Here is a 16,405-nt window from a genome sequence, read left to right as displayed (position 1 = left end):
CATGTATCTTAATTTTATAATTGATTAGATAGAGATACCGGTAAGTTCTCAATGAACCTTTCAGTTTTCCTCTATGGCTTTGGTGTAGTTTCTAGCCTACTCGCTCTGATCTTTTTTTCTCACTCCTACAAGGTAGGGCAATAAGCTAATTTTTTACCCAGTCTGTGGGTAAATGTGCCACTCTAGTTTAAGGGAGAGGTGAACTACTGATGAGAAGCAGTGAAAGTCCTGTATGTTTCCCTCATGAAGATTTAGCTTCCTTCTAGATGCAGAAATGCATCTTGGATGTAAGAGCCGCATATTTCTGCAACACACTTCCACCATGTCTTTAAAAACATTTCACTCATTCTAAAATAGAAAATATTTAATAGGAGGGTTTTTTCCAGTATTTTCAAATTCCACGTTTTTCCACTGGAAAAATAAGGGGGTGGGGGAGCTCTCAAAAAAACACCACACACAACAATACCCACATTTTTCTGCATTTATTTTCACACCAGTTCCTGTTTCCTCATGCCTATTTTTCTGATTGTATTTACACAGTATTGAGCACTATTTTTCATTAGTTGTGTATAAATGCTAAAGAAGAAACAATCTGGAAACACCAGGGATGAAAAGGTACCTCAACAAAACCATTACAGCAAAACATATGAGAAGAAGCGAAAAGGACATACGTATTTTGTACATCCCTAGTTATGTTATAGTAACATGTGATTCACTGATCTGGGTTTATGCTGATGGTGTCAAAGAACCTGTTATAACTTCTTTGGTTTGTGACTGTGATAAAAAGCAGAAAGCATTAAATTTTACCCAATACGTTTTCCCTCCTCTCCCATTATCTATTAAATGTGTCATGGCTTTTCCGCTTACAAATTTTAGAACATAGACAATAATTTATCACATTGAGTAGAAGATCACAGTTCAGAAAATAACCAAAGCAATAGCAGTAGATTTTATATTAACTGCAGTCCCTGAGACTCCATCTGTGTACTTATGTGTACTAATTAATCTCTATCACCTCAGCCCCCTCATTCATGTCCCGGCTCAGGCAAGATGCTCTGAAGATAAAATGAAACAGGGAAATCCTGTAACCTGACATGAGCCATTAGTGACAACATCTAAGGAAAAACACACATAAACTTACAAATATTCTCGAATTATTCTGTGTAACTATCAGTCACATTTTAAAAAATTTCTGCTTTCCTTCAGGTGCTCAGTGTGGCAATAAAGGGGTTCTGATGGAATAACCCTTAGTATCCCATTTCTTGTGGCAAAACATGCCATGGGAGTATTATTAGTCAGCATACAGTTGTTCGGTCCGACACGCCTAATGGTCTGTTCCATCATGCTTTGTGGTGTTTGAGCCAAGAATAAAAATGCTCATCATAACTAACACTTTGGGGAGTTGGAAGCAATGTGTTGCTGCATTGAGATGTGATTGGAATTTTTTTTCAGCACCTTTAGGCTACAAGGATAAATTCAGGTGTTGGCAGAAGAATTTAGACGCTGGCTAAAAGTGCCTTTCTGAGCAGGGTTCATGCCCTTCTAAGCTCATTGACTCAGTGTTTGTAACTTGGCCTCGAATGGAGCTTTTAATGATGGCTGATGGACAATTGTGAGCAACTGTGAACTTGCTATTAAATGGATTTCCCCCCATTTTTCTTAGGAAGAGATTCTTCTTTCCTGCCATACCAGTGCTGCATTTGAAGTATTATGTGGGGAATCCAAATAGACTGTCAAAACAAAGGTTTAGGGAAAAAACTAATTGATCTGAGACCAGCTTGCAGACAGTATTACTTGTGAATCTATACCAGAGATGGGAAAAAACAAATCTCATGGTGAAACAAAGCAGCTTTTCCTAATAAAGGCAAAATTTTATAAGTATGCTGGAGAAATTTTTTATCTATTATACAGTGTAATCCTAAGAAGAGTTACTTCAGTCTACATTTATTCATCTCAGTGGACTTAGACTGGGGTAACTCTGCATAGGATTGCATTGTTAATATCTGAAACTGGTTACATTTCTTATTGGGTTGCTTGGTGTTGATTTTGATTGATTGTGTTATATGTGAAGGTAGGGTGATTGCTTAAGATGTTGATGTACCAGAAAGATTTCTGTTGGATTGTGACTTAAAAACTTTGCTTAACTTCCAAACCCTGACTAGACTGTTCAGGCTGGTAAAATGCCCAAAACAGCTAACAAAAGTTAAGCAAACATCATCATATTCCCATCATGATATTTTATATTTATTCTTGTTATTCCCATTTAATTACAAAACTCTAGAATAAAATATTATTATACTTTCGATCTTAAAATTATAGGTTTGCTGCAGCAAATGAGAAACTTGCATATACCTGAAGGACTGTCAAAAGCAGAAATATCCTGAATTGCTAGCATGTATAGCTGCATTGAGAATTCATTTATATTGTAAGGCTTTCATGGCCGGATTCAACTGGTTGTGGTGGGCTTTCCGGGCTGTGTGGCCATGGTCTGGTAGATCTTGTTCCTAACGTTTCGCTTGCATCTGTGGCTGTGGAAGGTTAGTATGTCAGACTGCACAGTGAGGCCATTGAAATTCACTAACACCAAGACAATTTCAACAAGAAAGAAGAGACTCTGAAAATTAGCAAAGCTTGGCTACCAGTACTTAAAAAATGGACTGATAACTCCACCCGCAATACAATGCACTCAACCACACCCTTGCATAGCAAGTTCCACCCAAACACTTACTGATTGGTTTCCCACCCTGGGACATGGACAATATACCCCACTAAACTTTCTCTTCTCACTAGACACAGTGTGAAACAGACTTTTCTCTGGGATACACCGCTGAAGATGCCAGCCACAGATGCAGGCGAAATGTTAGGAACAAGATCACCAGACCACGGCCACACAGCCCGGAAAACACACCACAACCAATTCCTTTATACTACAACCAAGGACCTGCTTTAGACTCTCAAAATGTACACCAGTCCTCAAAAGGATTTTGGAGCATAGTCTGTTGAAACTGACACTTCTAGGGATTTGGGAGCACATGCATTTATCCTAATCAGACAGATTCTAGCAAAAGACCAAAAATCTAGGGTTTCATTCAGATTGCGATATTTCATTTTATGTTCCACTTACGGAATCTCTATGAAAAAGATAGTGTAGTGGGGAAATGGGAGCATGGAATGGATAGAGAATATGTAGTGCAACTCAAGAAAGTAAGAGCTTCTCAATTATATAGCTGGCCTGATATTATTCTCACTACAGACTTCTCAAAGTGCCAATTCTAGGATCTGTGGGGCACAAAAATGACCAGGCCTTCCAGATCTGAGCCTTATAATTGGTGCACTGCTGTACCGGCAGTAAAAAAAAAACCATGGAAGTAGGGGGGTGTAATCTATGGATGATCCATTGCTTAGCAAAGCTACTTTGTGTTGGTTAAATGTGTGCCTCGGAATTTGTACATGATAGGCACGCAGCAAATTTGTTGCATGTCAGGATTTGTGCAGGGATCATTTTGTTGCTGGAGTACACGACAAGTATTTGATCTTTGAGAGAAGGATTCTTTACTTTGCTGACTTAACACTGTGGTGTTTCCCTTTGATTCAGCAGGATGTTTTTTTCCAAATAGGGTTGCTTAGGATCAAAGCCTGGAACCACTCATGTTTTTAAAAGTCTTGACCATTGGTGCATGAGGTTAATCGTCATCTGGCAAAGGGAAAAGGCTTAAGCTGCAGCTGTTAGCACTTAGTACGCCTCTTGAATTAACAGAATATTTGAGATGCTGGTGCTGCTAGTTCCAGTTATGCTTTATGGAGCATAAATGTACAGCCATAGAAAATCTGTGAGAAGAACTGTTTAGCCAGGGAGGGGATTATTTGTTTCCTCGTCAGAATAGCTTTCCATTTTCATTCCTAAAAGTTTCCCCATTCTCTCTATGGGTTGCCAAAATGTGTATTGCTTGCTAGCTGCTATAATCAAGACAGTCACTATACAATTAGGGTTAAGAATGCCATTTGGTTCTAAAGCTGTATGCCAAGTACTTTTTTTGCAAGTAAAATACAAGGTTTCAATCCACTCAAAACTCCATTGGAATGATTGACATCTCCCAATAGATTGTGCCAAGAGATCACTGCTATCTGTTATGGAAGCCAACTATGTAGAGAGAGGTTGACTGATTGGTTACATTGCATGAAAATGTTCGTGAGTTGATTCCCTTCTTACAGAAGGAAAAGCAGCTTGCTTTACTTAGAAATAATTTAGGCATATTAAAGATGTTTGGCTCAGTCCCATGGTAAGTATAATTCAGTGCCATGGTAAGTATAATTATACCCTTTTAACCAGAGGCGTACAGCCTACAGGGACATGGGGTCATGCCTTTCAGTTGTGACCCTGGGCGCACGCCTTTCAGTCACATGGGGGGGGCCCGGGCACCCCCCACAATGGCATGTGCCCCAGCCGCATGCCATCAAGCCCTGCCCTTCCTGCAGGGAGACGGGGCTCGGCAGCAAGCAACCACGGCACCCACCTGGGCTGCCTGCTCCCACTGCCAAGCCCTGCTTCCCCTGCCCTCCATGCTGGCCAGTTTTTGCCCTCTTCAGGCTCTGGGGACGGCAGGAGCCGGCCTACAGAGAGGCAGGGCAGGGCTCAGTCTGAGCCCTGCCCTCAACCCCCACTCTCAAATGCCGGGGGCAGGGAGTCCCTGGAGGAGGTATTGCCCCTGAGTGCCATTTCCCCTCATTATGCTTCTGCTTGTAACCCAATCAAAGTCAAAGAGTTTAGGATTGCACTGTGTATATTCACATTACCAGATACGAATTCTTTAATGTTGAGAAAGAGCCTTACAGTATCTCGCAAAGGGAACTTTGCCTATCAAAGGCTTATACCCTAGAAACCTGAACTTGAGAGGGGAAGGGCAGTGTAAGATGAGTTCCTCCTGTCCTGCGCTGGCCAGGTGCTCTCAGGAGTTTTCCTGCCAAAATTATAACTGTCACTTATGCTTTGACTGAACAGCCCTTCAGCCTGTTAATATTGCGATGCGATGCAGTAGCTTGAATGTGGTGATTATTTCTTTTACTTCGTGTTCTTCCACCTTTATAATTTATAATAAACAGTAACATTATTTTTTAACTGCTCAGCTGGGCACCTCTCAGGCAGGTAGAGAAATCTGCTCTGGGGGAACACAAAAATAACCCCTTTCCCTCTATTGGAAAATAAAAAGCAGCCACCAGAGTCTCTTTAAAGAACAAGAAGATTTTATTTACCAATTAAAATAGTAATTGATGCCTTTACATGGAAATTTGAAAGAGTTCCTACTTAAGAGAATTGGGAAGTTAAAATGCAAGAATGTTTTTGTATGGCATAATTTACTGAACAGAAATCCAGAATATGAACTGAAGCCAATGGAGAGTCTTATCTTAAATATTGTAACATATAAAGTAGTGGGAGCAGCAGTGGCGTAGTGGTTAAGAGCAGGTGTACTCTAATCTGGAGGAACCGGGTTTGATTCCCCGCTCTGCCGCTTGAACTGTGGAGGCTTATCTGGGAATTCAGATTAGCCTGTGCACTCCAACACAAGCCAGCTGGGTGACCTTGGGCTAGTCACAGTTCTTCTGAGCGCTCTCGGCCCCAGCTACCTCACAGGGTGTTTGTTGGGCGGGATGGAAGGGAAAGGAGTTTGTAAGCCCCTTTGAGTTTCCTTACAGAAGAGAAAGGGGGGATATAAATCCAACTCTTCTTCTTCCTATTATTATTAAAATGATTTAATGTATAAAAGTATAAATCAATATATATCTTTTCAACAAGTATGTTAGTATGAAGGGATTGCCAAGTTTATAGATCAAGTTTATTTTTTCTCCTTCCTTTTCATTATAGTTTGCATTTTGGTGGAGGAACAACTATTATAAACAAGAGGCTGGTATAGAGTAGTTCTTATATACAAGTGTTACATGAGTACTACATGTTTGGTCACTAGCTTACTGTTTTCAAGGTGTTACATTAGATTTATTTTAAATAAGCACACACGCACCAGTTTGGGTGACACGGTATTTGAAGATCTTAATGAGTGCTTGTAAAATGCATTGGAGAGTGCTAGGGTTGCCAGGCACTGCCTGACAGCCAGCAAGAGGAATTGAGTGGAAGCGCAATGTCACATTAGTAGGGTTTTTAAAAATATATATTTAATGCAGCCTCGTATATTCACCAGAGATTTTTACTGAAAGTGTCACAGTGTAGCTCTAGGAATTGCTGGAACCTCTATGGTAAAACCATAGAGTTTCTGGAAATTTCTAGATTTACCAGCTGTCATGCCTGGTAAGAACTTTTTGGTAGGTACACAAGGCTGCATTTTCAAAAATATACCCTGCTACTATTTTGAGCAGCTGTAGGCAAAAGTATCATGGCCTTGGCAGTTCTGGGAGCTGCTGTGCTAGAAAGTTCACACACACACACACACCACGGCCAAGTTATAAATAATATCAGAAATTCACTGCATATTGTAGAAGAAGGATAAATGTCTGTGGAGTGTTAGTAGGGTTGCCAGCCTCCAGGCTGTGGTTGGAGATTTCCTGAAATTACCACTGCTTTCCTGGTGACAGGTATCAACTGACTTGGAGAAAATGGCCACTTTGAAAGGTGGTCTCTGTGGCATTATACCCTATTGAAGTCCCTCCCCTTCCCAAACTCTGGCCTCCTCGGGCTTTCCATCCCAGAGCTGATAGTTCTGTGTATGGGCCATATCCAGTCAGGGACTCATGGCAGATGCACACTAATTCTCATGGCATTGAAGGCAACAGCTGGTGGTAAAATAAATGTTGTTAGTGTTCAAAGAGCCAGTGGCTTCCTTTTTCATTCAGATGGTGGGGAAAGATTCTGGTCAGAGAGCTTGCAACCAAAGGACTACCTTCATTTTCCACAGCCATACACTAAATAATCTGTGCCCTTTGCTTGGGCAGTTCTTGGCCTCATGTTATCTATGTCGGTTTAAACATTAAGCATATAAGCTATGATACAGGACAAACTGAGACACTGGTTTCTTTTTTGCTTTCTCCTCCCTGTTATCCAAGCAGATAATCTAAGCGACGCCTTGAAGAAGCTGAAGATAACAGCTGTTGACAGCACAGCTGATAGTTTGGAGGGATGTTTGGACTGTCTGCTTCAAGCCCTGGCTCAAAACAGTAAGTTTTATTGTTCCCTCCAATTTCATACCATATGATTCAATCAATAAATGATTATGGAGGTAATAAGTGTATCAAATGGAATAAAACCATAAGTGGAACTGGTGTGGAAGCTGTTTGCATTAAGCCAAAATTGCAGAGACTGAGACAGACTTAAAAAAAGGAAAGAGAAACTGAAATCCGGATATGAAGAACAGCCTGATCATAGACAGTCCTGTAGATAATATTGCTCTTTTCCATTTAGAAAGCTGAGAGTATTTTTCCCTTTCATACTGGTGCTCATTGTTAGGTTGAAATTCATAACACTGTTCCTTTCTTCAGTGACCAGAATAATTTTGTTACGCCAAAGCAATAGAAAACTGTAATCAGAAAATGGACATTATGTGATGATCATAACAAATGTAAGATGTGTCTCCACATCTTGATGATATGCTATATTTTAATGGCACCTGTTCTGGATGGATTGAGCAGGTAGTAGTGTGTAACAGACTTCCCTCTCTGATACACCTGTGAAGATGCCAGCCACAGATGCAGGTGAAACGTTAGGAACAAGATCCACCAGACCACAGCCACACAGCCCGGAAAACCCACCACAACCAACCCATTATTATTATTATTTTGCCAAATGTGGGCTGCTGTAACACATGATCATTACTGCAGCAATCTCTTGTCGATTTCCTCCTGCAAAAGTAACTTATTTTGTCAATATCACTTGCTCCTAACTGTGGATAACCCACAGCTACTACCTGCTCATCCAGAAGAAAGCATGGGTCCACCAGCACCTCCCGATTAGGGACCTGTTTCTTTAATGGGCAGGCAACCCATCCAGAAGCACAACAGAAAAAAGTAAGAGCAGCAGATAGGGAAAGAGACTTTTATCAGTATAGGACAAAAATGAAACACAGTGAGGGCAAAATCAATAAGGTGTCAAGAGGAAGAGCAAGCAAAAGAACAACAGAAAGCCAGCAAATGAAGATAATATCCTGGCCGCTCTGAAGTACTCAGCCCAAAGAGTTGATTTACAGTTTCAGAGATGGATTCACTCATTCAGGCCAGAGGAGGCCAACCTGTTCCTGGTTTCCAAACGAAAGCCTGGTGAGACAAAACAACCTCTGTGCAGGATAATTACTACTTGCATGGCTTCTTGTTTGAGCCTCTACCCAAATGGGCCTCTACCCATCGTTACAGTCTTTCTGAGGGGAGTCCTGGAACTCAGGAGCAATGGCTGCCCACTTCTTTCGGTTGTCCAGGTACCTAAACAGACCCATTTTTATTCACCTGAAAAGGGGGAGAATCAAAAGAAAATAAAAATGGATTCAATGTAACATATCCTTTTGCTAAATTTTATTAAAATAATAAAAGGAGTTAAAGAGCAACCATGATTAAAGCAAGGCAGTTTCTTTGGCATCCTTTTCAGACTGTCTGCCTGACATATGCAAGTCCACCTTTTTTGGATGCAAAATTCAGTGTACGTTTTCATAACATTCCGTGTTTAGACTTCTAGCCTGGTAGGATTCATGTAAGCAATTCAGGCAGAGCAAGGTTGACTCTCTGGTGGGCATCCCAACCCTAAGCACTATGCTGATATCTGTTCTCCTGGAGGCAACTTAGGGCATCTTGGATGGGTGATTTCCAACCCTTTCTCAGGGAGGCAGGAAATTGAAGTTTTCCACTTCCTGTTGAAGGCTTGGTCTCCATCTTGTGCCCCAGTATTTTTCCTGCCTCAGCAGGGAGAGCAGGTCTTTGTTACTGGCCCATAGAGCCAGGTGATTTTTAGTAGCCCATTTAGTTGATTTTATCTTTCTAAGTTAGTTTGTTAACTGGGGCTTGGTGCAGTTTGTTCGCCTCGGGCTCTACTGCGCCGGATCCTAAGTGAAGGGATTCCCCTCGCTTTCACAGCCCACCCGAGCCGAGAGCCACTTAATGGCGACTCGGGCTTTCACTCTGTCGCCTGAGACCTTTCATAGGTCCTCAGCAGAGAGGACCAGGGCAGCCACTAGGAAAGGATCGCAGGCTGCCCAGAAGAAGGAAGACTCCTGAAGGAAGACGCCGGCGCCCAGCGCCACCTCCGCCGCACCACCAGCTGGAGATCGCAGCAGCAAGCCATAAGTCTAGGTCTGCAGACTTCTTGCATGCTAAGGTATCACATGGCTGCTTTGTACGAACAGCAGCAGAGTTTAATTGGGACCCCAAGACAGTACATTTGTCCCATCATCACAATGTGTAAATCTGGCCAAGGGGCCTCACAGGGATGGACATTAGGAAAATGACTCCATTCTTTCAGCTTGTGTATACTTGATTTCCCTAACTTAACAATATTCCAGAAGAAATCCATTAAAAGAGAACCTCCAGTCTGTAAATAAAATAAAGGCTATCTAATTTATAAATAAGGGCCACGAAGTCGCAATATATTTATGGCAGTCTCATGAATTTCCACCTGATGGGGTTTTCAAGGCTAGAGGTGAACAGAGGTAGTTCCCCATTGCCTTTCTCTGCATAGCAACCTCAGTCTCCCTTGGTGCTCTCCCATTCACTTATTAACTATGTCCCTGCTTAGTTTCTGAGCTCTGGCAAGATCAAGTTAATCTGGGCTATCTAGGCTTCTTGTCAACTGTATCCTGACCTAATTGCAACTGAGTGTATCTGCAAAAAATAAGCTAACTTGGCTACATATGCTTGTTTTTTTTAAATAACCCTTTCCCAGTTCTACACCCTGCCCCCTCACATGTTCCAGAAAGCACCTGGCTTCTCTCAGCAGCAGGTAGCATCCTTCCATTTCACTCAGTTAACAGCAGCATTTTCCTGTTTCACAAAAAAAGCTTTCTACCACCACAGAAGGCTTTTAGAAAGGTGCTGCTGTTTGTAGAGAACCTCTGCTAATCAAAGGCAAACACTTACTGGATTTTCTAAATGTTTGCATAATATTGTTAATTTCTTTTCTATGCCCAGACAGCAAAACAGGGTCCAGTTTAATATGTGTTTACCTGTCCCTACTCTACTTGATCTCCCTTGTGGCTCATTACCGCCTGGCTGTTTTAGTGTGCTATCTGTACCAAACATAAGGATAATAACAAGAGAGCTTTACACATACCTAGCCTCCAGGAATTGTCTAGGGAGCTGCAGTTGGGTGTTCTTTCTATTGGCAGGAGTGACAGAAGTGTGGCTGAGTGCTTTCTGCTTTAGGGCTTTGACAGCTGTGGGCAGGATTCTGTTCCTTGCACACAAAAGATCTTACTCAGCCACAAATTAGCTGGGATTGGGATGTGCACAGGATGGAATCTAGCAGGGAGGGAAGAGAGAGAGAGAGAGAGAGAGGTAAAGCCCATTCCATATGATGGAACAATACCATGGGCTTTTGTTCCTGCACACATGCCTGCTGTTAGAACTGCAATTCCATGAGTTTGCAGGGTGGAAGGCTCTGAATTCAACTGTAAATCAGCTTCCCTGCATGGCCATCTATAGACTCAAGATTATTTGCATTTAAAACTGCCTGTTCTGGTTTTTCACGTGTCAGGAGCCTGATACTTGCTGCCAATTAGAACTAATAGCAAGAGAAGTTCTTCTGTGACTTGAACTCTATTTGTTTCCCCCCATGTCCCACCCTCTATGCAGCTCTGCTTGTACGGGAATTCTTTTGATATGAAAAACCCCTCGAATGACAATAACAGCAGTGAGCTTTATAATTTGATGTATTAGCTAGTATTTGTTATAAAACAATAGAAAACAAGCAGGCTCTCAAGATTTATATAGAATAGTAGCTTCATTATTGCTAAGGGAATCCAAGATTCACCTAGTATGATATGTTGACTGCAATCTCTGTCTTTCCATGACAGTGTTGTATTGTTATTTCTGCCAATAGAAATGAATGTCGTGAAGCTATAAATGGGATATATCTTTATTTACTAAAGTCAAGACACTTTATTAATGCACATACATTTGAAAATTAACTTTATGAAATGTATGGTCGTAACTATATAAATGCAACATGGCGTACTTTGCATAGACATACACCTGTCTATAATACAAATTTTACTACCATCTTCCAATTTGTACAGTATGTCCAAATGACATTTTGTTGCTGAATATAGTTTTTATTCCTGTTCCTGTTTATAACCTCATTGATATTTTGACCACTTTAGTTGTCTTTGATACAACCTATACTGTCACAGCATGCTCTTGACTATTTTATTTATTTTTATTTATTTATTTGATTTTTATACCGCCCCATCCCCGAAGGGCTCTGGGCGGTGTACAACAATTAAAACACAATATAAATAAATAAACATTTAAAAGCAGCGATAAAATTCCCAATACATTTACCGAATATAAAACTCAAGGTTTAAATTTAGAGTTAAGATCAAGATATAGGTGGCATCCAGCATTCTAATAATATAAAATCCCTCCCTCCCCACGGTAGAGGGAGGCGTGGCGAGTCTCATTAGATGTTTGGTGGCCCAGATGTTAAGGGCCACGGGAGGGATGACTCATCGTACGTGAAAGTTAAAGGGACATCTCAGCTATCAATCTGTCATTATACCCCAGAATTATAGTTTTTCTAGAAGTCTATGGGATACAAATACACTGGGAGAAAGTGGTAGGTCTAGAGGAATATTATATGGGACTGATCAAGACTAATTTTTCCTAATAGGAGGGGAATGCAAAAGATAGTACATTATGATTGTTGATTTTCATGTCTGTGTATCTCTATCAGTTATGGGATCTACAGAGGATAACTGTGGCCTTTGCTGCTTGATGTGAATACGCTTCACTTCCTATTTATGTCCTCAGACCTTTTGATGTTTTCATTCCATTTAGATCCATATTTTTTAAAAAGTCTGTAGTTGCAATTTCTGTGCATGGTTCAGCTTCTAAAATTACATCGACTGTATGGTTACATTTCTGTGCAATGCAGTCAATTGACTGCCAGGTTTAAGACCAAGTCCTAATCCCTTCTCAGCCACGAAAAGCAGTGCAATCCTAAACAGTCTCTGCCTTTCTAAGCCTGTTGAGTTCATTGAACTTAGAAAGGTGCAACTCTGCTTTGAATTGTAGTGTGCATAACCTCTGGCCCCTTATATAGCTCAATTCAGACATCACTTCAAATGAAACCATTTTGTATTAACCCTACTTTAAAAACCAGTACATAGCTTGAACTGATTTAATAGCACTTATTTGCCTTCCATTTACTCAACTCTCTCCTTTCTGTGGTTTAGGGGCCTCCAGAGATAGAGCTATAATTTATAAATATTGACATTGGGCCAAAGTGTCTGGTTGGTTAGCTGTTTCCAAATTGCAGTTTAAAATTGAGATGTCATGCTAAACCATGGCTAAGTTTCCTTGGTTTGGACATGTATATCTGAACTGAACCACTATCGTGCAACCTAACCTACTTCACGAGGTTTGTGTAATTCTCAATTTCTTGCTGTATTGAAACTATTGTATTGTATTGTGCAATTATTACTATGATTGATGCTTACACAGAACTAGATAGCACGTTATGGAGCAGTTACCCACACGCATACCTTGTGTGTTGAGATATCACACAGACTGCTTGTCCTGTAGCTTCACACCCAGACTCTTGCACTACACAGGCAAATAAAGAAACAGACTAAGGACTTGAGACCATTTAGGGCTTTAAAGGTTAATTCCAAAGAATCTACAAATAAGAGGGAGTATGCTGATACAGTCCTGGTACAACTCTGAAGACTGGTACTTCATAAAATGAGAACTAATCTTCCAAGAGTTCAGTGAAATAAATAGAAGGATCTGGGGCATAGAATCAACAAATCAAGGGGAATCAATGGTGCAGTCCTGGCTGAACATGAAGTATACCATCTGGAAAGAGGATACATGACAAAGTGAGAACCAATTTTGTAAAGAGTTCAAAGAAGCAAACAGACAATTTGGTCCAGTAGGCAGAAATCATCCCAGAGGTTTCGGTTGAGCAACAGCTTTATTGTCCCTGCTTGAGTCAAGAACTATGATGGCATCTTTAAAATGAGAGTAAGAGATTCAATAATGGTGTCTGGAAATGTAGCTTTCTTCTATGATATAAGGCCTCCGGGACAAAATCAGTGCTGTAGCTTGGATGAGTATATCTCTCCAGATGAACTGGATACCTTGAAGTATAATACATACCCATAGCTGGAACATTTTGTGTTAGGGGAACTAATATTATTCATATCCTACAAGGATGTTAAGTTGCCAAAGACTAAATAAAGGCAAGGATGTAACAGGGGTGGGGCAAGGGAGGGCTGTTGGCCAGGCGCCAGATGCCTAGGGGAACCTGGACGTCTCCCCCACCCCTTCTGCAAAAAAAAAGTCTGTGGCTGTTCAAAATTAAGTTTAATTTACTTCTAGGCAAATGACGCTGTGGCTGGGAGGAGACTGGTGGTGGAGATAGGCCAGGCAAGGAACTGTTTCCCTGGTCTTGACCCCGCCATCAGTCTTCTCCTGACCCCCGCTCGCCTGTGTTGGCGGAGTAGGGGGAGAAAAGTGACCTATGTTCCCTGCCGCTGCTGAAAAAGAAGTGTCTGGTTGCTTTAAAATTAAGATTATATTATTTCCAAGCGAGCGGTGGCCGGGAAGAGAGTGGGGGTGGGGACACACACACACACACACACACACACACACACACACACACACACACACACACACACACACACACACACACAGAGGTATATATGTTGTTTGGTATTCATTTTTTGCATTCTTTTTTTGCTTTTCATATTTGAATGCTTGACGTTCATATTTTTGAAAACTGGTCACAGAAATTATCAATTTAAGAAATAACTATCTATTGTTAAGTACAGCTTTAATAATAATAAAATAAAAAATAATAAAATAAATCCTTTTAATAAAATAAGTAATAATTTAATAAAATAAATAAAATAATAATAAACTTTATTAAAATAATTAAATAAATAAAATAATTTCATAAAATAAATAATAAAAAGCCAAAGTGTTTGCATTGTAGTGCAATAATGATTAATTAAATCATTTGAAGCTGATAAATAATTTAAGATCTCTGGTTCCATGCATAGTTGAACACCTTTTCTTCCATGGTATGTGATGATGAATGTCATTTGTCATATTGCAGAAGATCAAGAAGGAGGGTGGTATTTCCATCTTCCTGCCATAGGAGCACTAGGGAAGTTGTGTAACCAGTAGCGACTCACCGGTGTGCAGAAATGGAACCTGCATTTGATGGCTTGCTTTCTCAATAAATTACCTTTGGCCAAAGAATCCGTAGCTAAACCTTTGACTACAAGGGGCAAGATACTAGTGGACTTTGCAACACCTTGATGTACACACCAAGGAAATCAGACAGTCCAATTTGTCTGTCGCATCCAACTTGTCAGACTTGAACAGTAAAAAAGCCACTTTCACATGGTTAAATCATGTGCTGCTCTAGGGGTCATGTAGCTGGGATTTGCAATAAATATCATCTTCATTAAGCAGGGTCCAAATTATGCTTGCATATTGTACTGTCCTGGACCTATTTGTAGAGTGGGGTCACATCATGAAAGGTCAACTGGCTCCAGTGTTTTTGAGGGTAAAACCTAGACTGGCCCTAGCATATTTACAGGATCAGAATAAAAAAGTCGGTGCAGCTGCTATGATAAATTCTTGGTCTTTGTGCAACATTTAGTAGCGATTCTTATGTAAGGATGAGTCACAGTGAATTGGAGAAGTGATTACAAACTCTTCAGAATCTGATATTCTTTTTTTCTCAGTCTGTCATTTTCTAGAAAGCCTTTCTGGAGGGAGAGTCGTCTCCGCTTGAGCACCAGCTTCCCAGTAGGGAGTAGAAGATTGAGAAATGAGACTGGGTTTGCTAATGAAAAAATCTGATATTGCTGCTAGTTAGTTCAACAAAAGCAAAGTATGCTTAAAATATATTACTTTGGAGCAATAAAGCCCTTTCCCCCCTCTTTTTATGTCATGATATCCTTGCATTTTAGTCTTTATCTGCAGTCTGTGATCTACAGTATAATTTTTAGCCTGTCGTAATTTTATATCCCATTTACATGGCCATCATTCACACAAGAAGAGGGAAATGTTCGCTTTCAGCTGCTTCTTTTCATTTCACATGTATCTAGTTTATGTTGAGGGCGCTACTGTTGATTCCAAATCTGGAGCCCTTCTGAAGAGAATGTGTGGGGAAATGGCAGTGTTCAGCAGTAATCCATTTTGTAAGTGGTTTTAACATAGAAAACTGGAGAAGACACATAAAGATCTTGCCGGAGAAAAGTTTTCAGTGCCACCTATATTCTTTCCTGCTTCCCTCCTGCCCCTATACAATATAGCCTTAAGGAGTCTGTGTAGTCTTTTTATGAAATGCAGTGTTGATTGCTCTATAAAATGGTGTTTTCATCCAGCTCTTGAGCTTCATTTATTGCACCCCAAGACTCAATCATTACAGCTTTTTTGTGTACAGTGTTGCCTATAAAAATTTGGAGAGTTCTTATGGAAAAAGAATGCTAGAGTGGTGCAAAATATATAATGTGGTACTCTGCAAAACTGTCACCCTCTAAATCAACATGACTGTCTGAAATTTTCTCTGATACAACACTGAATGGTAACAACTTGTGCTCATTAGTATTTAACGTAAGTTCAGTCTAATGGTGAACTTAATACCTACTGGGGAATGTACAAATAAAGAAAGCTGGATACCTCTAGCGCCAGGGACCACCAGCAAGTTGTTTCTAGTTGAGCACAATGCTTTCTGGGAGAGGTAGTCCTGCAGGTAGTCCCAGACCATTTAGAGCTTTAAAGGTTAATTGCAAAATCTTGAACCTGACCTGAGCTGGAAGCCAGTTCTTCTGGTGGAGCACAGACCGTTTGTGGAATCTTAATGACATACTTGTCAGAACCCTCAAAGAGGGCTGGGAAAAGTACAAATGAGGGCAACCAAAATAATCAGGGCTTGAAGCACCTTCTGTATGAGGGAAAGCGGAAGATTATGGGACTTTCTCATTTAGAAAAGACATGACTGGGTGGAGGGGGGCATGATCGAGGTTTACAAAATTAGGCACAGGATGGAGAGAGCTGACAAGATCCTTTTTCTTCCTTTCCCAAAATAGTAGAATTTGAGGACATTCAATGAGGCTGATGGGTGTTAGATTCAGGACAGACAAAAGGAAATATTTCTTTACACAGCAGGTGATTAAAATGTGGAATTCACTACCAGTGAATGTAGTGATGGCCGCAGGCATAGACAGCTTGAAAGGGGAACTGGGCA

The 16,405-nt window shown here is 40.7% G+C and overlaps 1 protein-coding gene across 4 annotated transcripts in view; it reads left to right on the top strand.

Moving 5' to 3' along the window:
• RAP1GDS1 (Rap1 GTPase-GDP dissociation stimulator 1) overlaps positions 1-16,405 on the top strand; it is a 101,790-nt gene that overhangs the window by 25,896 nt on the left and 59,489 nt on the right. For 3 of the 4 annotated variants that reach the window (XM_048509162.1, XM_048509161.1, XM_048509164.1), the window contains exon 2: positions 7,051-7,161. In XM_048509162.1, the coding sequence (XP_048365119.1) occupies positions 7,051-7,161 (111 nt within the window). The remainder of the gene's footprint in view (positions 1-7,050; positions 7,162-16,405) is intronic. The other variant, XM_048509163.1, reaches the window with a different exon arrangement.

This window comes from Sphaerodactylus townsendi, linkage group LG10 (assembly GCF_021028975.2).
Source record: "Sphaerodactylus townsendi isolate TG3544 linkage group LG10, MPM_Stown_v2.3, whole genome shotgun sequence".
Classification (NCBI taxonomy): domain Eukaryota; kingdom Metazoa; phylum Chordata; class Lepidosauria; order Squamata; family Sphaerodactylidae; genus Sphaerodactylus; species Sphaerodactylus townsendi.
This window is presented reverse-complemented; position numbering and strand designations above follow the sequence as displayed.